Source organism: Leptosomus discolor, unplaced genomic scaffold, assembly GCF_034619465.1.
Source record: "Leptosomus discolor isolate bLepDis1 unplaced genomic scaffold, bLepDis1.hap2 HAP2_SCAFFOLD_117, whole genome shotgun sequence".
In the NCBI taxonomy this organism is placed as follows: Eukaryota; Metazoa; Chordata; class Aves; order Leptosomiformes; family Leptosomidae; genus Leptosomus; species Leptosomus discolor.
The window spans coordinates 98,728-120,030 of NW_028237902.1; the positions used below are offsets into that span (position 1 = coordinate 98,728).

Here is a 21,303-nt window from a genome sequence, read left to right on the forward strand (position 1 = left end):
CACCCCCCCCACCCCGTTTTGCATTCATTCATCCCACGAATGAGCTGAAAAAATAAGTCTGTGCGGAGGGGGAGACATTGCAGTCATGCGTTCCTGCTTCTGGGTGGAATTATTTGTTCTTGGGACGTGACCTAGAACAGGAGCCAAAATCTCAGGCTCCACATTCAATTAACTCTCTGGAGCACAACTCGCTGTCGTTCCATCCGGGCTTTCCCCTCCTTGCTGCATCCCTGCTGACCTACATCGCCCCGTAGCTTTTGTTAAAGCTCTTTCCTGCTCCTGCTGCCCTTCTTCCAACCCGGCTATGAAGAGCCTGGCAGTGAAAACTGCAGCACTTTTCCTGCTGAACTGTTTTCATCCTCCTCTGGTCTTATTTCTACTCTGCTCGTAGGCGTGTGCCAATATAATGTTACCTGTCCTGTGGCATATTAGGAATCTAAGTGAATCTCCTCTGAAAACGGAGACTTCCCTGTAAAATTAGGATTCTGTGTGCAGTAGCTGGAGAAAGAGGCCTGTGTAAGGACTGAACTGTGCCCAAACGTGCGAAAGATGCCTAAAAATCAGCAAACGATGTGAAACTACCCCCTTGCAGCAACATCATCCTCCACAGCTCTGCCTGGTTTTTTTGCAGAGTTACTGAGATGCTGATAATCTGCTCTTTTTCACCTTTCTATTGCCCCCAAGAAAGGGAGGAACTTGCGGCTTCCGGGGTGTTTTCCACCCAGTTGAATGCGCTGAGATGAATCCAGCGGCTCGCGAGTTGGGGAGACCTTCCAGCAGGCGGGAACCCCACGGGGTGTCCCCAGGAGGAGGCGGACGGGGGGAAAAAAAAGCACTGGGTGGCCGCAAAGCCTTTCTGGGGTAACTCCTGGTGTCCCACGTGTTGGGGAAGCCACCGAGAAGGACCCACGGCTGGAGGGGAGCAGAAGATAAACCCGGGGGTGCGCTGGCTTGGGAGGATGCTGCCGTAAGGGGAGGAGGAGGAGGGAAACACGCTGAGACCTTCCTCCGCATCAAGCACAACCGGAAAACCTTTCGTGACCCAAAATCTGACGTTATATTGGGGAGAAAAAACCGTTTACAGCGTCTCCCTGGTGGTCTAGTGGTTAGGATTCGGCGCTCTCACCGCCGCGGCCCGGGTTCGATTCCCGGTCAGGGAAAGTTAATTTTGACCTTATTTTCTTTTATTCTTTTCAAATTCAGCGGAATCAGCTGCCCAGTGCGGACCGCCCCTCCCCCGCCCGCCCTCCCCCGCTGCCCACCGGCCGCGGAGGGGGGGGGGCACAGTGTGGCTGGAGGGAGACCAAAGGGGACCGGCCACGCCAGCAGCCACAGCAGAAATAAAACCAACTTCCCCAGTTGGGGGCTTTTCTTGCTCTGTTCTCTTTCCCGAGACGAAGCCCCCCCCCCAAATTCCCCCTGCCCCGCTTGTTGCGCTGCCTGTATGTGGTGTGGTGCTCAGAGCTGCACCATCCCCTTTCCGCAGGCAGCCCGGCTAGCTCAGTCGGTAGAGCATGAGACTCTTAATCTCAGGGTCGTGGGTTCGAGCCCCACGTTGGGCGTCGGAACTTTTTCTTCTCCCCCCCGCCGCCACCTCTTCCCAGGGAAAAATTTTGGGGCCGTTTCACGCAGGACTGAGCACCAACGCTGGGAGATGTCCCGGGACAGGGAGGGGAAAGAGCGGCAGCCCCCAACAAATCCAGTGTGCTAGGGGCGTGAGCGTGGCCTTGCCTTTCTCTGGAGGGAGGAATTTTGCTGCTTTCAGCCACCCCCTTCTCTCCAGCGTTTGTGGCTGGTGAAGTTCTCCTTCGAACTCTGGCATTGCAGAGTGATTCCTACTTGCTCTCCTCTCCAGCTGTAACATTGCATTATTTGTTATTGCTTTATGCATCCTTTGAGCCATGAAACCTCTCCAGGCAGGAACTGGATAAATAAATAGGAGGAAATTCAACTCTAGGAGAACAGCAGGGTGTTGTTACCTGCTGTACCGACGTGCTCTCCAGGTGCCTGACAAACCCCAGGAAATCCACCTTCTCCCGTTTACGGCATCAGAGTAACTTGGTGCTCCGAGGAATAAGCATCCTGCTTGTGAAGTCAGGCGCAGAGGTGGAGCTCCGGGGCTTCGTCGCTCTGTTCGCCCGTCTTCAGGGCACGTTGGGTCAGTTTTGTTTGGTCAGGCTTTAATTTGATGGTACGAACCGGGTGGTTTTGTGACAAGCGCAGGAGTGGGAGGTGTTGGCTGGAAGCGAGATGCTGTTGAGATAATGTGAGATAACGCTTCTAAACACGGGGGGGGGACACACACACCTAATACTCTATTTTCTGATGTTTAACGCCACAGATTGAGAGCATCCCCTTGGTTTAGACCAAAGCCTCTTGCTCAACAACAGAGGATGCACCCCATGTCAGAGCAGGGCGAACCGTGCTGTAGAGCAGAGATGAAAACAAGTTGAGCTTTGGACTGGGAAAGCACCACACGGCGCTTCTCTCCAGAGCTATCGGGACCGGGATGTGCATTGAGCTCACGTGAGGATTCAACCCTCTGGGAACTTCCTCCCCTTGCTCTTTGTTTCTGGCTGCCTGGAGGAGTCGAGCTTGGCTTCATGCTTGAGAAAACGCCGGTATCATCGGGTTTTGTGCTGTCAGCAGAAGAACGGTTGCATAAATGTTGTGTTGGGTGGGTGCGGGCGAAGCCGAAGGGCTTGGAAACAGCTTGGAGCACGCAGGTTTCTTAAAACCGTGTCGTAACTGAACAAGTCGCTCCTTAAGGCCGCAGCCCTGCAGCTTAAACCCTCCAGAAGAGATCTGACAGCAGGCACCAGCCTCCCGGCTCTGTTGTGAGCCCCGTTTCTCAAGCACGCGTGGTCCGTGAGTCGTGCTGGTTCTTGGAGCACTTGTTGCGTTAAGCAAACATCCATCCACGGGGGTTGTCGACCGGCTCTCAGCCACCCGTGTCCCGCCAAGGCTTGTTTGCTCCGTGGGGAGCAGCGGAGCGGTGCACGCAGCTCTGCCACCCCTCTGTGTCCCAGAGGAAGCCGCCGACCCCGGTCCGTAGGAGCCTTTGGCTTGAAGGGGTGCGAGAAGAGCGGGTTCTAGCTGTTTCAGGTCCCCTGCACGGAGTAGCTCAGCTGAGGGGGAAAAGCTGGATTAAGAAAATCAAACCAAGAAGAACTCGGGCAAGGAGGGGAGAGAATAGGAAGCGCTGAAACTCTTTTCTCTTGTGTAAAGCCTCGCTTGCAAGCTTAGGAGAAATGAGCTCCGGCATCAGGTGAATGATTCCCAGCCCTCGGGGTTTTGTTGGGTTTTTTTAGTGTCTTCTCTGCTCCATGAGGACCAGCACCCAGTGTGATTAAACACGATGCTGAACAGGGAGAGGGAGGGAGAAGGGAGGTGGGAGGGTTCGGCTTTCGACAGGACCCCGAAATGGGACGAGGCACATCCTCCTACCCCCGTTGTTGGTGCTGTTTGTGGAAGAAAACCCGAATTAGCTCGTCTCAAAAGGCGACTCGTGAAAGTGCTGCCTGCACGAGCAGAGAAGGGCGGCTGTAGGCTTACTCGTAGATCTACAAAACCTGCCTTTTTGGGTCTTTTGTGCAGAGCCAGCCATGGGTTGACTCCAAAGTCACGAAGCGGGACGAAAGGGCCTGAGAGCCTGTAGGCTCCCCCGTGTAATGAATGACGCCGTGTCCTGGAAGGTCCGTCCAGGCTCGGTGAGGAGCCGTGTTTGCCCAGGTGCGAGCAGAAGCATTGTTCCCACCAAACAATAACCCCCCCTCAGCTCTGAGGTCGTTCAGGTCCTGGGTCAGCCCAAGTGCAGGAGAGGAATAAAGGCGGTGGGGACACGTGGCCAGTGGGTGCCCGGACCTTGGAGGGGAAAGCAGAGTCGGGTAAGGGACCCTCTCTTGGAGGGGGGTGGGGGGGGTGTTTTGGGACTTTTCTGTGTCTTCCTTCTGCGTTTTGTATCTGCTGGCACCACCCCAAGACACCCCCTCAAATTTTCCAGGGAAGGGCTTCTGCTTATTTGAGTATTTTTATACTTGTGAAATCGGGCATTTTGCTAAATCAGCACCGAATTCACACTTTCAGCCAGAAAAATAATGGAAACGGGTGTGGCCTCGGTTGCCTGGCTGGCTCGGTTGGCGGAGCGTGAGACTCTGAATCTCAGGGTCAGGGCTTCAAGCCCCACACTGGGTGCCGAGATTTTCTTCCCTTGGTTTGCCCAGATCTGTGTGCCTCCGGGTACGGACGATCACGCTCTAAATGAGAAGTGGAGGCGTCTTGGGAAATAAAGAAATGTGCATTTTTATTTCTTTTCGCGCTCATAAGACCATTTTATCCACTTGGGAGATTTGTGCCTCGAAAGCCTGGCCGTTAAAATTAGCAGCGGAAAGGTGGGGGTGCCTGTATTTCAGCTTTGTAAGGTGCTGGAGGGCTGTCTGATGATGTGCTTCAAGTTTCTCTCTTGCTTTACCCCCAAAGAGGCATCACAAATGTCTGTACTGAGAGGTTTTTACCTGCTTGGTTTTCCTCCTGCTGGAAGGCTGATCACCGAAGAAACTCGTTACAGGGATTAATTAACCACCCGAACCGTTCTCGTTCACAGGTAACCCTGTAGCGGGCTGGGGTGCAGAGCGGAGGTCAGGATCTGTCCTCTTGCCCAAGATGAAGGTGATCCTCATGGGGCTGACCCTTGTCTTGTGCGTCGGAGTCGGTAAGTGGAGGGTCGAGGTTAAAGGGGATCTAACAGAGGGCAGGGGAATACCTGACGGTGGCTGGGAGGGTCTTGCCAAGCTCGCGGCGTCCGCAGCGCTGTCGCTGTGCGAGCTGGGTGTCACCCCCTCTGCGTCCACAGTCAGCAGAGAGAAAATCTCTGCAACCGGTTTCCTCCCAGCCGGAACGAAAAGGGTTTTTCCCTCCACTCGCTTCCCCTGGGGGAGCTACTGAATCCAGAGAGACCTTCTCTGGGCCGGGAGCTTCAGCCGCGGGGTGCTGGATCCCGGGCTAGACGCGCACCTTGCAGCGGACGAACCCCATTTCAGCTGGATGAGCCCCACCCCAGAGCCCACAGCCACATTTACTCTCCGTGGGTCTGTAGCTTGGCTTGTTCACCAAAGGCCGTGTCTGTCTGTCTCGGTCAGGTGTCCGTAGGCATCATTTGCCTCTACAGACGAGGGCTCTCGCTACCAGGTCTGTTAGTGAAGGTGATCCTTGGTCCCTTCCCTGGTGGGCTCCACACCTTCTCTGGGGTCATCCCCGCCAGATCACAGGGGTATTCGAAGCAAAACTCCCCCCGGCTCTGCAGAACGGAGCCCCCAGTTCACGGCCTCTTCTCCGTCTGCTGCAGTCGAGGCGCTCCAATGCAAAGTCTGCAGGTACAAGATCCCCTTCGTTGGATGCTTTCGGGGAGCAAACGAAACGACTTGTGAGCGGAGAGAGAAATGTGCCATCATCAAAACCTCCCTGGGTACGTAGCGGTGGGGAGGGGGCGCCCAGAGCTGTGTTTTCTCTGGTTCAGTGCGGCGTTGTCCTTGTCTCTGGAAAACCGAATGGATGCGGAGAATGAATGAGAATGCGACGACGACCCTGATGTGGGAAAGGGCTGACACAGGGGGCCAGATTCCCTCTCTTGAGAGAGGTTGCCCTACGTGTGGTTTTAAAAAGCCCCTTTTTGGGCAAAAGAGAGCCTCTGTCTCCCAAAGAAGCCACGTGAGCTGCGCCTGTGCGTGCACACGCCTGGTGTAGCTCCGAACCAAACCGAGCGAGGTGTGACTCCGTTTGGGTGCGCTGGTCACGGGGCTCGTTCCTCACGTGGGAAGCTCAAAGCCCGCCGCTGATTTTCGCCGGTGTAGCGCTGCTTCCTTCTAACCCCGCTCCCTCTGTGCCCACCACCCCTGCAGGGAAGGTGACCCTTTATTACCAGCAAGGCTGCACCTCCGCGATGAACTGCGGCCGAGAGCGGGCGTCGGACGCCGAGTCCCGCCTGACGTCCCGCTACTCCTGCTGCGAGACGGACCTCTGCAACGAGGAGTGGGACGAGGACCCCGCGGACTAGCCGGCGGCAGTGGGATCAGGGCTCGCCGGTGGGGTCCGGTCGTTTCGATGCTGTGAGCCCTCAACCCCATCTCGGACGGTGATCGCCCGAAACGAGGAAGGTCGGACCCGCTTTCTCTGAGGGCTCCCCCATGCATCTGGCTTGGGTTTTTTTGTTGTTGTTGTTGTTGTTTCAGCTCTAGCAATAAAACCTGCAGGCTTATAACTGGCAGCTGAATTTGGCTCGTGTGCCTGTTTTCCTCCTCCAGACAGACGCTCCTATTAACGGCTCTTCAGACTCAGCATTCCTGGTGGTCTGGAAGCAGCCCGTGGCCCTGAGCGTAATCCTGCTACTAAAACCCCAAGGGCAAGCCAAGGTGCTTCCCTCTGGTCGCATCCCAATATTTCCTGCAGCGCAGGGCTGGGAACTTTTCACCCAGGGTTGGAAAAGAGAGCGTCAGGGAGCTGCTGGAAGCCAAGAGAAATAAAGGATGTCAGTGTCTAATTGATATTAGGCATTTATTTCACTTGGGCTAACCCAAAATTCCCCTACTAGTCAACAGAAGTTGCCATCCATCTAGTGTAGACAAGAAATGGTCCTTCAGGAGGTACCAAACTCCTGTTGCCGATGTCAGATGAAGCCTAAAGGAACAGCTTGAGCAGTTCAGGACACCTGTGGTTGCCACCCGCAGCACAAAGGCCCCGAAGAGGCGAAGGCGATACGTTACAGGCAGTTCTAAAATAAATGGGCTTTTTTTAAAGCATCACCCATATCTCTGAGGGTGAAACTTCTGTGGTGGGAGGAGAAACCACGAGCATGAAGTGTGGGAACAGTGCAGAGGTGGACGTTCTGCTGTTGTCACTGTCTGCTCTGGGGAAAACGGGTGGTTTGGATTCCTCCTGTCTTACTGCAGCACAAGGGAGGGGGGGGAAGGAAAAGAGGGTTGGTTTTGTCCGAGGCGTTTGTAGCTGGGAAGCTCAGTGCTGCAAGGAGTTATTTAGCTAAATGACTTCATCTTTTTTTTAATGAGGATTTAAAAAAAAAAAGATCTTGCCCGCTGCACTGGGCAGCAGACGGATGTTCCTTTCGACTGTTACCCCCCAGAGGAGTGTGTTTTGCAGGTAAAAGGATGGCTGCGGAGATGCCCACGTGGCTTGGGGTTGTAGGGGCTGCTGCTTTGTGTGGGTACAGGTGTCTTCTGGAGCCAAGTCCAACTTCCAACCTGATTCTGGGAGGAGAGCCCTTCCAGCCGTGGGACCGAGCCCGAATCTCTGTCCACCCAGCCTTGTAGCTGGCTCCAGCTTTGGGGGAAGCGCGGGGAGCTCCGGTGCAGGACAGTGATCGCTCACGCGTGTCCCACCTGCAAGCACCAGCGTGGGGGCTTGAACTTGCTCGGACTCACCTAAAATAGGACAAAACTCCAAAGGATGATCAGCCCCAGGATGCTTTGGCACCAAAACAGAGTCCTGCAAGAAAACATGTTATTAGGGTTGTGTTTTCCTTTTATTTTCCCCCTCCTCCTGGGTGTTTTGGGTGTCCCAGCTTCTCCTTACCGAAACAAGCCACCCGTGGTAGGTGGGAGATGTCCTGTAGGAGATATTTCTGCCCTTCTTTTTGCGTGGTGCTGCCCCAAATAGGGGCTGGGAGGTGAACCATTCCTTGGTGGCTTCGGAGGAGGGATGAAAAGCTACGCTCCTCCCTGAGCCCCCTGCTCCTCTGGGAGGATTGATGGGACATTGGAGAGGGTTAAAGGGCTGCAGAGACCCTGTGGAGAGAGGGTCTGGGCTTGGAGACAGGTGGAGGGAGGTGCTGGAAACGCGATCCTGGCTCTGGGCAGGGAAAAGAGCTTTGGCACAGAGGAGGAGAGCAGAGCCAGAGCCGCTGGGGAGGAGGAGGAGGAGGAGGAGGGAAGGATATCGGTGGGTGCCCAGGATAGATGCAATGGGGGAGGGGAAGGAATGGTAAGTGAGATGGGGGTGGGGGTGGCAGAGGGGACAAACGGGGCAACCGAGGGCTGGGAAGGAGCAGGAGCTTGCACGGCAGCGGAATGTCAGAGGCGTTCAGGGCTCGGGCCGGCTTCCTCCGGCAGAGCGCGGTGGAGCGGCTGCCGCGGGCTGCCTCCCCCTGGGAGCCCTCGGCCGCCGGGCTCACCTCCCGCCTGGCCCCCTCTAGCACCCTCCCGACGCAGAAGGTGGGGCGGTTCGGGAGGATGCCCCTTTCCTACGCCTCGGCTCCGAGGTACGCGGGGGGAAGCCGGGGGCACGGGGAGGGCGGTGGGATGTGCTTGTCCGTCTGTCCGTTGTTTTGGGTCTGTTGTTTTTTCCACTATACCCACCTTGTTCTCCTCCTGCTTTTCCCACTGGGCCGCCCGTTGCTTCTGTCGAGGCGTCTCGCTCTTTTTCTTGGCTGTTTCTGCCTCTCTGGGTTTCTCTCGGGCTCATAGGCCACCGCCGCCTCCTTTCTCTCTGCAGAAATGTGGTGGAAAACCTACGTGTGACGTGGGGAACAAACAAACAAAAAGTAGCTTCTGTTCATTCACGGATCAAGAGAAAAGGAAGGTGGAAGAGAAGGAAATTTCCCTTCCATAAGGAGGGGTGGGCAATGTGTATAAACGTCTGTCAGTGTATGCGAGAAGGGGCGGGTAGATAAATAAGCACAGAGGTGGAACTGGTGGTCTGCAGGAGAATTCCTCTTCCATACCGAGCCGTGTACGTATAAATAGCACATATAGGGATGTATGTGCGTGCGTATATATGGACCTCTATATATGTGGGTCTCTGTGTGAATATATACATATAAATATATCTATATATTCTGCTGTCTGCCTGAGTCACTTGTCCCGTGTTATTTCCGATCACGGAGTAACGGGGGTCGTTGCGAGCGCCTGTGTTTAGATTTTCTTTTCCTGTGGGAAGATGAGGGACTCCTTTCCAAGCCCAGAATTGTTTTCGGACTGACCCGAAACAGCTTGTTTCTGGTCCCAAATGAGCGGGTCTGGATGAGCAGTGGATGGGTGCCTGATGCTCCTGTTTAGCAGACGTTAGAAAAAGCAAATGCCAGGGAAGTTTTGAGGTTACAAAAGCGGTTCAAGTGGAGGACGGATACTCCTCCTCCGTGGTTTTTCCCCAACTGCAGAGGTATTGGGATGAACACAACCCCTAACACGGATTGGAAACCCTTTGCAAACCCCTGGCATCAGGACACCAAGGCTAGTTCTGCTAATATAACTCCTCCAGTCCAGCCTCTGGCGTGGGGACTTGTCTGCCCTTAGCTCCAGACGTCTCCAAGGGAAAGATCTCCACTTGGATGTATCAACCGGGCTGATTTTGAAACCAGGAATTTATGGGATAGGATCACTTGATCTCTTTTCAAGTCCTCATTAGGAGAGGATGAATCACTCTCCAGAAGTGCCTACACTTCTCTGGTGGTGGTGATGTGACACCCAGACCCCCCCGCAAGTAACTAACTGACTGTCACTCACTTTTATCTCTGTTCTCCATAACAAGAGCTCTGGTGATCTGCTCAGGTGGGGACAGCCCTGTCACAGACAAACCCCAGCCCAGGAAGGTCCTTATGTACTAATTATCATTTCCATTTAACACAAGACCTCCAAAGCTGCACACGAAGCTCCCAGAAGACAAAAAGCATTTTCTGAGATGCAGGACCCCCCAGTCCAGAGCTTAATCTTCATGGGTTTTGGAAACTCACCCCTAGATCTTCGTACGGGCTTTCCATCCTTGTGTATTCCCTTTCTCCTGTTGCTTTTTATGGCCCCTGTTGAGTCCTGGAGCTCAACCAAATCGTTTGAGTCCCCACTTGAAGCATCAAGTGTGAAATGGGTCTCGGAGAGCTCAGATGGTTACCTGGCTCGGAGCCTAGAGCGGCTGCTAAACGCAAGCCTGGGGACTCGGGTCTTGCATTTAGCACCAGGTCAGCCAAAAAAGCAACGAGATCCAGATCTGGTGGCCGTATCCCAAACGATTTCCCTTTTCCCACCTCCCTCCTGGAGGAGGAAAAAAAAAAAAAAAAAAAAGAAGTCAGGGAGCCCAGGAATTGTGGGGGAGCACAGGGCAGGGATGTATTCCTGCTTGCTTTTTCTTCCACCTACATGTTGTCCTCTAATGCTGAGGTCTTCGTTACCAGTTTAAAGAAACCGGACACTGCAGGAGTGACCTCGGGCAGCGGGCTCGTTCCTGGAAGAGGAACGCCCACTCGGGGCTGGATGCCAAGCATTCATGTTCCGCATCCAGCCCCGGTGAAATCAGTCCTTGCCCGCAGGAGAGAGGCCATGGCGGCGGTGTTTCTGCCTGGCAATCTCCAGGACGAAGCCACTTGCTCTGTCTGCCTGGAGTTCTTCAAAGACCCCGTGTCCATCGAGTGCGGGCACAACTTCTGCCGGGCGTGCATCATCAAGAGCTGGAAGGACCTGGAGATGGACTTCCCCTGCCCGCAGTGCCGAGAGGTCTTCCAGCAGAAGAGCTTCAGACCCAACAGGCAGCTGGCAAACATGTCCGAGATCATCAGCCAGTTCACCCTCCGCGGGGCCAAGGGTGCCGAGGAGGACGGGCTCTGCGTGAAGCACAGGGAAGCCCTGAAGCTCTACTGCAAGGACGACCGGAGAACCATCTGCGTGGTGTGCGACAGGTCCCGGGAGCACCGCCCGCACGCCGTGGTGCCTGTCGACGAGGCGTCCGAGGAGTACAAGGTACCTGTCTGTCTGTCCACCCTGGAGAAGACAAACACCACCACCACCTCCCTCCCCCCCAGCCCAGGTCTTTCTGCCTCCCGGCCGTGTGCGTTGCGCTGTGTGCTCGAGTCGCCCGGCTTTCCCGTGCTCAACCGCGCCGCAAAGAGCCGGTTGCTGCTTTCCAGCTTTCCAAAGACCTGGGAAACCCATCTCCTCTCCAGACGCGCAAAAACCCTCTGGGGTATTCGTGTCCTCCCCGCAGAGCGTGGGATTAAAGGCAGGGCAGCCGGGAGGCTGCGAGGCGGAGTTCCCCCCGTGCGAGCTCCTGCGAAAGCCCATGGGCTTGAGCCACGCAGGTGTCAAACACCACCCGCGGGCACCTGCCTTACCCGGCAGGTAACCACCGGCGGAGCAAACACCCGCAGCTATTTCAGGTCTGGGCGAGCATCCAAAGACGAATCTCAGCTGATTAAAGCCAGGCTGAGCTTTGCTCGTGCCAAGAGCAAAGGCGGGAGCAGCAGCCGATGGAAACGGGGCTCGTGCCCTCCCCCCGGCGTCCCCCGTCCCCTCTCCTTGTGTTCGCCGCGCGCGTGTGAGCTCGTCGGGGTCCTTGGGGGTTGCAAACGTGGGTGTCTGGGTGAGCAGGGGCAGAGCTGAGCCAGCGGTGAGGGTGCCCCCGTGGTTTTCCTTGCAATGCCGCTTCTCTGTGCGGGCAGAACGATGCAGAGAAGGAAATCGGGTGCAGCGAAAGAAAGAAAGAAAGAAACCCCAGTAATATCTTCTTCCTTTGCTCCTAGGAGAAAATCCAGGGACGCCTGGATTTCCTGAAAAAGGAGAGGCAGGAGCTGCTGGAGTTCAAAGTGAACGACGACAAGAAAACCCAGGAGCTCCTGGTGCGTGCCCGCGATGCGGCGCTCTGCGGTGGTGGGGGCGAGGGCCCAGGTTGGGGTGCGGGGAGGGGGTTAGGACCCACCGAGCCTCCCCACCTCCTCCTTACCGCTGCTCTGCCAGCGCCCGAAAAAGGGAAATGAGGGAAATGGATTTTTTTTTTTTTTTTTCCTCTCCTTCCTTCACCTTCAGGATCGGCCGCTGCCTCAGCAGACCCAAGGGGTGGGTGTCGGAGCGCCCCTGAGAGCTAGGCTGCCTGCAGACCTCTCCTCCGCCCTTCCTCCCTCTTCCTCCTCTTCCTCAGCTAGCTGTCCCTGGGGCAGCAGAAGGCGGCACCGCATTCGCTGCAGGAAAGCCCCCCCCGTCCCCCCCCCTTGCTCATGACACCCCTCCCAGACCATCACCCACCCCCAAGGCAAGTGGCTTTGAGAGGCTCACGTCCCTCCTACCCGGGACGAGCACCATCAGGCCACCTTCAGCGCCTGTTTCTGCTCTACCACCCCTGTGCAACGGGGTTATTGACACAATTTGCTGGATATTTTTTTTTTTTTTTTCCCAGCTGGCAGGGCCTGAAATAGCACCAGCCTGCCAGGAGCCACGGTTTCGTCCGTGGTGCAAAAGGCAGAGCGCGAAGGCCCGTTTTTTTTTGAGGGCGACGTGGACCTGCTGGACCCGTGCTAAAGGGCAGCGTAAGGTGAAGCAACCAAAACAGGTTCAACCTCGTCCCTGTCGCCAAAGGGTGCGTTTTCTGGAGCAAAACATTCCCGTGCTCCCGTGAGGAGGGACTTGTTGGTCTGCTCGTGACGACAACCCGAGTAGGAACCGGGACGCTGGCAGAGCTGATAAACAGGAGATGGCAACAAGGCAGGGACTGGGGGTTCTCTGAGGTTACGGATGCCCCCAGGGAGGGAGAAAAGCTGCTCTGAGTGGGTTCTTCTGCACAACTCCTTCTCCCAGTTCGGGTGGCGGGACCAGCAGATGGTGACAGGGATGGGGGAAAACTCTTGGCCGCCGGTCCCCACCTCTGCTTTGCTGAGCACTGATTAACTCCCCACCACCCCAGGGCAGAAAAAGGAAGCCCTATGTGTCCAGTGTAGAAGAGCAAAACCACCTGAGATCTGCCGTGGAGGTCAGGTGCCTGCCCCAGACGTGGTTTGGTACCTCTTCCCTCCAGAAAAGGGTGTGGGGACACGGCTGCGATAAAGATAAGAGCTGTTTGTGGAGTAACTGCCCATGGATTTTGCTTTCCCATCCTCATCCCTTTCGAGGGCCTTTGTCCAGGCACGCCACATGCAATATTTCCTCACCCTTCCCCAACCCGGTCTCACAAGCAAGCCAGCAGGCAGCAGCAATCGCACCGGCGCGTGCTCCAAGCTCACCAGGTGGGCCCTCTCCACCCCAACATCATCGCACCCGCTTAAAACCCATTTTGCTGCACTTCTTTCCCAGAAAACCATCGAGAACGAGCGGCAGAAGCTGCTCTTGGAATTCGAGAGGCTGCGGCAGTTCCTGCACGACCAGGAGCACATCCTCCTGGGGCAGCTGGAGAAGATGGAGAAGAACATCGCCAAGAGGCAGAACGAGAACATCACCGACCTCTCCAAGGAGATCACGCTCCTCAACAAGCTTATCACGGAGCTAGAGGAGAAAATCCAGCAGCCCATGCTTGAGTTCCTCAAGGTGAGACGTTTGCTATGAAACGAGCCTTCAGGTTTGAGTCATGACCCTTCTTCATCCTTTTTTAATGGGTCCTGTAGAGGTGTTTTGAGGATAAATGTCCTTTTTTTCCCCCCGCTCCGCCTTCAATGAGCGGATGGTGCGCGGCAGTGCCCGAGCGCCCTGAGCTCTGCTACGCCAGCGGTAACACCCAGCAACTCCCTCTGGCTCAGGAACATCCCGAAACAGAGGTGTGCTCTTGATGTTTGACAGCCTCTGATGAATTTTTCTTCCCTGAATATGTCTGGACCTTTCTAGAGCCCATAGATTCCCGTTTCAGGGTGTTCAGAGCTGAATCAGACCTTGCATGAAGAGCCACCGCAGCGGTACCGGCTAGATCCTTAAACCGAGCAACTCCTTCTGCAAATCCCGGTCTTGACGGGCTCCCAGCGCCGAGGGTTTGCGGCAGGCTAGGTCCCAGACGTCCTCTCCTCCAGCTTAAAGGCACTGGTGAGGGCTTAGGGAGGAGTTGGGTGCAGAAGCGCGTGGAGCTGGGCTCAGCGAGGCACGGCTCCTCGCCAGGCTTCGCAGCGGAGTCCTGGCTGCAGAAGGTTGGCCGGGACCTGGAAGCAGAGCTGGGTTTTCAAGTCAAAACGAGCCATTAACCAAGCTGGAAAGTATGAGAGGGAGAGCAGATGGAGTCCAGGTATCGATTGCAGCGCAAAGCAAGAAGCTGGAGCCAACCCAGCGCTCCCTGTTACCCAAACTCTCCTTCGCCGACGAAGTGGGGTCTGAAAAAACAAGCCCGAGCTGCCCAAAACCAAGCAGTCCTGCCCTCCAGCAAAAGGCTAACGGGTGACCTTCTTCTGATTGACAACGTTTTGAGGAAATTAAGCAGCTTGAGCTTCTGGTGTGCGCAGATCTGCCCGGGGTTAAAGTCCCTCCCAGGCAGCGCTGAAAGCACTGTAAATATTTGCAGGTGGTTTCAGTACTTGGCCGTGGGTGAAAACACTTTTCAGCCCTCGCCAAGGCACGCAAAAATAACAATAGGTGATTTTTTTTTAAAAAAAAAAGGCCCCGTTGGAAGCCCTTAGCCAGCTCCAGGGTCCTTTTCCTTACCCTGGGAGGGGGGTAGGCGCTTTGTGTCGCCTTTGAATCGCGTCCAACGCACTCGCCGCGGTTTACGCCCTTCTTTATGTTGTTCAAAAGGCATCAGAAAGGGCAAATAGTGTCAAGGACCGGACTGAGCACGGGTTTCACCTCGGGGAGTTTTCTTCGCGCTGCCACTAGTTGTTGAGGGTATTTTAACCTGTAATTTGCCTCCATAATCCAGCTTTCTTGAGGGCCAGTCGTTTCCACGGTCAGAATATCCATCCCAGGGTGGGATGAATCACCCCTTGGAGGGACCCTAAGCTCTTCTTGGTGGTGACTAGGCCATGGAAGTCCAGATATCGTGGAGACATAGATGTGCAGGTTTAATGCCAGCTTTTCTAGGTGGCCAGGTTATGGCACGCGGTGTCCCTTTGGCTCTTGAAGATGCTCCCAACTCACCTGGGCAGGACCCTGGATAACCTGCCATGCCTTGGGCAAAGGGTTGGATGAGAGACCTCCAAAGGAGGTTGGATGAGAGACCTCCAAAGACGCCTTCCAACCTAAACAACCTCGTGACTCAGTGGGCATAAAGCCGGAATATCGTCTGTAGGGCCATTTGGAAGGCTTGGTCGTGTCCTCCCCCCCCAGAAGCTGATGGGTCTTTAGTTACTGCGGGTGGGTGGGATTTAGTGGGACTGTGGCCTTCCAAGGTGGAAAGCAAACCTTTGAGGCACGGATCCGTGCCTGCTTGTTGCAGCCATGAGGGATGGACCTCCTGATTGGGTTTAAGGAAAGGGAATTGCTCCGGTGCTGCTGGAGCCAGGGCAGACGGAGCGCACGCTGCTGCGTGGGGATTTCACTCGGTCTCTCTTTTTCCTTTCTAGGATGTAATGAACACCATAAGCAGGTACGGAGCGCTGCTTCTCCCCTCCTCTCACGCTTTTTTCCCCCACCAGCACTGTTTAAAGGTCAGTGTTCACAGTCCAGATGCCAGAGGGAGGCACCGGGGCGGACGGAGCTTGCCTCCTACTCGGCGCAAGCCCTGGGTCTCTTCCAGCTTCTTGGAAAACTTAGCGTTACCGCAAAGTCTTTTCCTACCAGGCAGTTCCTTCAAAGGTCAAGTGAGACCAGAGATGCCAAGTCCTCCTGGTACGCAGTTCACCCAGGGCAATGGTTTAGGCACCACTTAAGCTCCGAAAATGACATCGAAGCTGCAGCAGGAACAGCTGAGTGGGGGGAACCCAGCGCAGACACCCTTTCCAACAGCCAGCTGGGGGGGGGTTTGCAAAGTCGACCTGTAAATCCCGGTGTCCTCAGGCCAGGCAGGGTGAAATCCCGGTGTGATCCCCGCCACGTGGCGCTGAGCGCTTGGACAGACCGCCGGTGGGATGGGGCGGGAGCACCGCACGCTGCCAGCTGCGAATGGAGAAGAACGTGGGGGAGCAGCAACAGTTTTCTTATTGTTTTTACTCTTTTTCTTCGCAGAAGCGACGACGTGAAGTGCCAGAAGCCCGTGCCAGTGTGCACGGATATGAAAATGCACGTCTGCAATTTCTCCCTCAAGACCGTCGTCCTTGAGAAAGTCTTGAAGAAATTCAGAGGTGGGTGGAAACGAAACCGGGGCGTTTAAAATAGGCCTGGCCTTTGCCGGGCACCGGGGAAAAGGGATGAGGAGAGGCTGGGGATGCTGCGGATGTCTCGAGGTCCCTTAGCGCGTGCCTGGCCAGCGGCACCGAAATAGGAGCGTAAATTATGTTGGGAAGGACTTCTGGAGGTGCGCAGGAACAGGAGGAGGCTCACCCTGCCGGAGAAGGAGATGGAGGAGGTTTTTGTTTTTTTTTTTTTTTTAAAGAGGGGAAAAACCTGAACCTGGCACATCAGTTTTAGCGCAATAAAACCCGCAATTTCCACACCTCGAGTAGTCTGAGGCTGGGATCAGCCAAGAAGCTTCGCGTTTAAAAAAAAACCCAAAAAAACCCCAACGCCTTGCAGCAACGCAGCAGAGCCACGAGATGGTGCTGGGGGATTTGGAAAGGAACCGAGCACCAGAAAGGGCAGGAAAATCCCTTAAATGCAAACTACGCCCTGGAGCAATAATTGGCCTAAAGGATTGTAGTGCGAGGTTGAAACTCGTAACACAACTGGGAGAGCAAAACATGGCAGGGCGCGATAAATAAGGCTTAAATAAATCCTGCGTTCCATTGATGACCAGAAGCTTTCCTTTTTTTAAATAAAAGTTGAAATACCTTTAGCAGGAATTTCCCCCGTTGCGCAAGCCGGCGGGAGCTGGCGTTGCTCCATCCTCTCCTCCTGCTGCCCATCGAGCCCCATGTCAGCAAACACGACCCTTTGGGGTGGGCGTAAAGGTCCCCCTAAAGGAGATTGGGTGGTTCCCTCTGGCTCTCTCGCCGTTGCCGTTCACTTGCCTGTCTCTTCTTTTCAGAAAACCTGCAAGATGAGCTGGGAAGAGGTGAAAAAGGTAAAAAGAAACTATTTAAGACATGGCGCCCTGGAGCAAAGACTTTAAATTGTGGTTGTATTTCGCAAAGCCGGTTTTGCAAAGCCAAAGAGAGGGGGAAGCAAAGGCACTCTAGATTTCTTTTTTTTCTTTCTTTTTTTTTTTTTTTTTTTAATTTCTTCTCTCTCGATGATTTCCAGATCCAGCCTGCTCAGTTCGAGAGTCAAAAGACGATTTTTCTAGCTGACGCCGGGGATCTGACAGCTAAGCTAGGTCCTTTCTGACTCTTTACCCTTAACTACAGTGCGGAACAGAAAGAACAGATATTTAAACCCAAAAAGGCGGATTCGTACCCTTTCAAGCCACACCTCCCTTTAAGTCTGTCAGATTTGCTCTGTGGCCTGCGGTCGGGCTCGTATTTTCAGCGGGGCTCGGGGTGGAGGGTGCGCGCGCCCCGCGCCCCGCCCCGGTGCGAAGCCAGATGAGCGAAATTCTGCCGAAAGTTGCTGAAATTGTGGCCGTGGGCAGGTGGTCGCGCCACGCCGGAGGAGCCTCGCTCACCGGCTCTCCTGAGTCGGCAAAGGAGTGAGTTCACCTCGGAGGTCATGGGCTTGCAACCGGCAAAACCGGCCCAGGTCGACCCTTTCGATGCTGGGCGAGCCTCCGCTTTGCCCCGCCGGCGGCGGTGGGTGAGGACAGGGGGACGCCGGCGAGCCGGGAAACCCCGGCGATGGGCTCCGCCGCGGTTCTCACCGCCAGCCTGGTCCCTCTGACCTCGCGCCGCGGCGGGCGCAAGGCGTGGGCAGACGCTGTCAAATTCTGCTCCCATCCTCCAGCTCCCTCGGTGTGACGGTTGCGCGGCCGTGCCCAGAGCAGCCAGAGCCACCCCAGCAAAGCCGAGCCCTCTTTTAGAAGAGGAGGCTTAATTCTTGCTTTTAAGGTGGGGGTCTTCAGCGTGGGGTTTATAAACCCCTTGGGGAAGGCAGAGGAGGACAAGCCATGGGTTGGCGCCTTTCCAAGGGCCGTCCGGCTTAGAGGGGCCAGACCCTGCTCACAAACACCCCCGGACACCTCTGGAAGGTGCCAAGGGCTTGGCAAAGCCAAAGAAGAAAGGCTGACGACCACTATTTAAAAGCAAAACGGCGAAACGACCCTCACTGCGTGTCCACGGTGGCGTGCGTGCGCGCGTGGAGGTGTGACTCGGCCGGTGCGTCGTGCCAGCAAACCCTCCGAAAGCCGACTGGGCCACAGCTTGTGCTGCAGTTATTTATTTAGCTAAATAAATTCTGGTGCGGCATCCAACGCGTTTCAGCTCCTCAGGTCCCATCTTCCATTTCCCCCGAAAGGGTCTCGTTCATTCGCGGCAGCTTTGCTGACTACAACCACAATTTGAGGTCACTAACGTGCTCGCTGTTTCCTTTGAGCCTGGTTTTGGCGGGGGGAAAAGATGTTCGTGTCGAACTTCATCCACACGCATGTTTCTTTTGGGCTGTCCCGGTGCGGTCTGGTGTGTAAAGATGTCCTTAGGTCGTGGCTTTCCGCGAGGGCTTGTCATCACGGGGCCAGATACTCAGCAATTTATGATCTGAGGGGTGCGCACGCACCGTCTTGTGTGTGGTACCTTCGATGAGCCAGAAACAAAAAGGAAACTGGTACCAACTTGTTTGGGGGAAAAAGTCTCGATCTAAGGTCCCTTTTTACTGGATATAATTGCTAAGCATTTGCACGTGGTTTTATTGTGTTCTTTGCTCTCAGTGTCCTTGCGGTGTTGTCACCCCATTTCTTAGCAGCAGCGGCGTGGGTTTCGCCCTCCCATGAAAGCGTGTCGCTGTGTGCTGGTAGAAAGAAGCAGCACATTTGTTGACACCCAAAATGACTCCTTTTAAAATCAGCCCCAAGCCTCCAGGCTTCCTGCAGGGTCAGTGGCGAGAGGAGGCACCCCAAAGCCAAGCCCACGTGTGAACTTGGCTTTCCTTCACCACAGACCGTCCGGGGAGCTGAAGAAAGGCAGTTATTGAGGTTGACGTGCGGTTAGTGAGGTTGGGATGTGGTTCAACATCTGGTCGAAGCATCCCCCGCTCGGGCTTTTAATTGTTAAAATTCTCATTGAGTTACGATCGCTGTCGCTGCTGTCGTCAACAGAGGACCTGACCCTGGACCCCGACTCGGCAAACCACCTCCTCATCCTCTCCGCGGACCTCAAGAGCGTGAGGATGGGCTGCAGGAAACAGGAGCTGCCCGACAACCCCAAGAGATTCGACACGAACTCGCGGGTGCTGGCTACCACGGGCTTCAAGTCAGGAAGACATTACTGGGAAGTGGAGGTGGGGGCCTCGGACGGTTGGGCCTTCGGGGTGGCCAAGGAGTCCGTCAGGAGGAAAGGTCTGACGCAGTTTTCCCCCGAAGAAGGGATCTGGGCGGTGCAGCAAAACGGAGGTCGCTACTGGGCGGTCACCTCGCCCCAGCGCACCCCGCTGTGCCTCAGCCAGAAACTCAATAAGGTCAGGGTGTACCTGGATTACGAAGGAGAAGAAGTCTCCTTCTACAACGCCGACAACATGCAGCACATCTTCACCTTCAACGTCGCCTTCCAGGAGAAGGTGTTCCCTCTCTTTTCGGTCTGCTCCACCGTTACCTACATCAAACTGTGCCCCTGAGACTTCTCGTGGGCTTCGCTGAGGACCTGTCCCCGTGGTTCTTCACTGAGCGGTGCCTGGACAGCAGCGGCGAGCGCGAGAGACTCTCAAATCCACCGTGCGGCCTGACCCACAGGCGGGCAGGCAGCTGATAGATGGGTAACTTCAGCTTAAACCGGAGAACAGCTGTGGAAATGGCCAGCAACCCCCAGAAAGTGGTGGTGACCATCTTAAAACCGCCTCTGAGCCAGCTCGCCTCTTCCGCGAGGAGGACGCCGCTGGTAGTCGGCTCATGGTTGCTTTTGCCAAAACAAAGCAGCCTTTAAAAAAAAATAAGTGTATTATTGTCTGAAGCGAAGAAAACCGTGGTTTCTGGTTTTGGGGCAATGTTTTGGTTGGCTTTTTGACCTTTTCTAGAACACGTGTTAGTCCTTTTTAGGAAATACAGAGTTGGGGTGAGGGGGGAAGTTTTTTTAACTCATGAACAACATTTCCTGGCTGGCTCGAAGACGAAAAAGGCGTTTCTGTGCACAGGTGACCTTCATGGGTCCTGGCAAAACCCCGATCGACTCCAGCGCCAACAGTTCGTTGGTTGAACAAGTGCGTTTCCAACATTTTAGGGCGTTTAACGCCTTCTCTGCGGTCAATCCATGTCACAGGGGCAGAATAAAAGGAGAGCGCTGCAGCCCTCTCCCAGGGCTCCCAGATCCCGCGTGTGGAGATCGGGGGGGGGGGGGGGTTGCCCTGGACACCTCCAGCTGCTTCCATCAGCTCGTGCCCTTGGGTGTGAAGATGCGCTGCCAAAGGCCACCTTAGAAAGTGGCCTGACTTGTGCAAAAGGTGACACCAAAACCCAAATGGACCAGAAGGGGGGTGAATCTGTAAGAAAACGTGTTTCGACCTCGGCGAAGAGGTGTGGGTTACTTTTCCCCTCCCAGTTTTACGGGTGTATCTTCCCAGGCACCGCTGAAGGTTTTCTCTGTGCGCAGCTGAGCCCGTAGCTCTGTCCCAAATAATGGAAATCCAGCCAGGAGCTACCGGAGATGAAGCACAATCCATCCCTTACGAGACGCATTAACGTGGGATCAGGTGAATTTAAGACACCGTTAGTCATAAAAAGAACTGGGGGCGACTGGTTTAGGCACGAACATCTCCATTTTCAGCTGGCGGGTTGTTTCCTACCCTGAGACTCCACATATTTAATTTTTTTTTTTTAATGAGCTTGGCTTTACATTCACATTATTTAAAGCTGCAGCAGCTCTTACAAAGGTCAAGCCACGAAGAGGTGAGCAAAATGCCTGAATTATTCTAAGCTCCACCCACTGCTGAAGCCTTGCCACTGTAGAAATTACATAAAGAAATAAAAATCCCTAGAATAAGAAAGGTATTAGCGGGAGGCAGGGTGTTACACCCTGTTTGTCTTGTCTGCGTGTGAGCGCTGCTGCTCCTGCAAACCACGGGAAGCAAGAGAAGTCACCGGGGTGGGTTTGAAACCTCCCAGATTGTTCCCAGCCCACGTGCTGGAAATAAAACGTCAAGGTGCTACCTACGCTCATCTTCTCCCGTTTCTTGTTCCCAACGGGCCAGAGAACATCACAATGGTGCTTTGAAGGACGGTCCTGCTTGGAATTTAAGTCTAAAGAAATAATTTAAGTCAAAGTATATGTTTGTATTGGGGTGAAGGCATCTATATATATATATATATTGGGGTGAAGGTATATATATATATTGGGGTGAAGGTATATATATATATTGGGGTGAAGGTGTGTATATATATATATGTACACATTGGGGTGAAGGCATATATATATACATTGGGATAAAGGCTTATATATATATTGGGGTGAAGGCATCT

At 54.8% G+C, this 21,303-nt stretch overlaps 2 protein-coding genes and 2 non-coding genes across 5 annotated transcripts in view; 3 read left to right on the top strand and 1 right to left on the bottom strand.

The window, feature by feature from the left end:
* Window positions 1-21,303, bottom strand: part of LOC104342229 (uncharacterized) — a gene marked incomplete at its 3' end in the record, with an annotated part of 145,339 nt that overhangs the window by 98,653 nt on the left and 25,383 nt on the right. The window lies entirely within an intron of this gene.
* Window positions 1,089-1,160, top strand: TRNAE-CUC (transfer RNA glutamic acid (anticodon CUC)). Its single transcript has one exon. It is a non-coding gene; the product is annotated as a tRNA-Glu (tRNA).
* On the top strand, window positions 1,490-1,562 carry TRNAK-CUU (transfer RNA lysine (anticodon CUU)). Its single transcript has one exon. It is a non-coding gene; the product is annotated as a tRNA-Lys (tRNA).
* On the top strand, window positions 7,830-19,469 carry TRIM7 (tripartite motif containing 7). 2 transcript variants are annotated; one of them, XM_086481365.1, is made up of 8 exons: window positions 8,220-8,269; window positions 10,310-10,736; window positions 11,516-11,611; window positions 13,056-13,286; window positions 15,239-15,261; window positions 15,840-15,955; window positions 16,798-16,833; window positions 18,955-19,469. In XM_086481365.1, the coding sequence occupies exons 1-8, from the start codon at window positions 8,241-8,243 to the stop codon at window positions 19,467-19,469; spliced, it is 1,473 nt and encodes a 490-aa protein (XP_086337491.1). In that variant the 5' UTR covers window positions 8,220-8,240. The 2 variants fall into 2 exon arrangements, with proteins under 2 accessions (XP_086337490.1, XP_086337491.1); XM_086481364.1 differs by lacking the exons at window positions 8,220-8,269; window positions 15,239-15,261 and adding an exon at window positions 7,830-7,992 and having other exon boundaries at window positions 13,056-13,276; window positions 15,807-15,955.

Bases quoted from the DNA above. Each gene is read 5' to 3' on its own strand.
- TRIM7 (XM_086481365.1), top strand. From the start codon at position 8,241: ATGCCCCTTTCCTACGCCTCGGCTCCGAG. The intron at 10,737-11,515 runs GTACCTGTCTGT...CTTTGCTCCTAG, and splicing joins AGGCGTCCGAGGAGTACAAG to GAGAAAATCCAGGGACGCCT. The intron at 15,956-16,797 runs GTGGGTGGAAAC...TCTTCTTTTCAG, and splicing joins AGTCTTGAAGAAATTCAGAG to AAAACCTGCAAGATGAGCTG.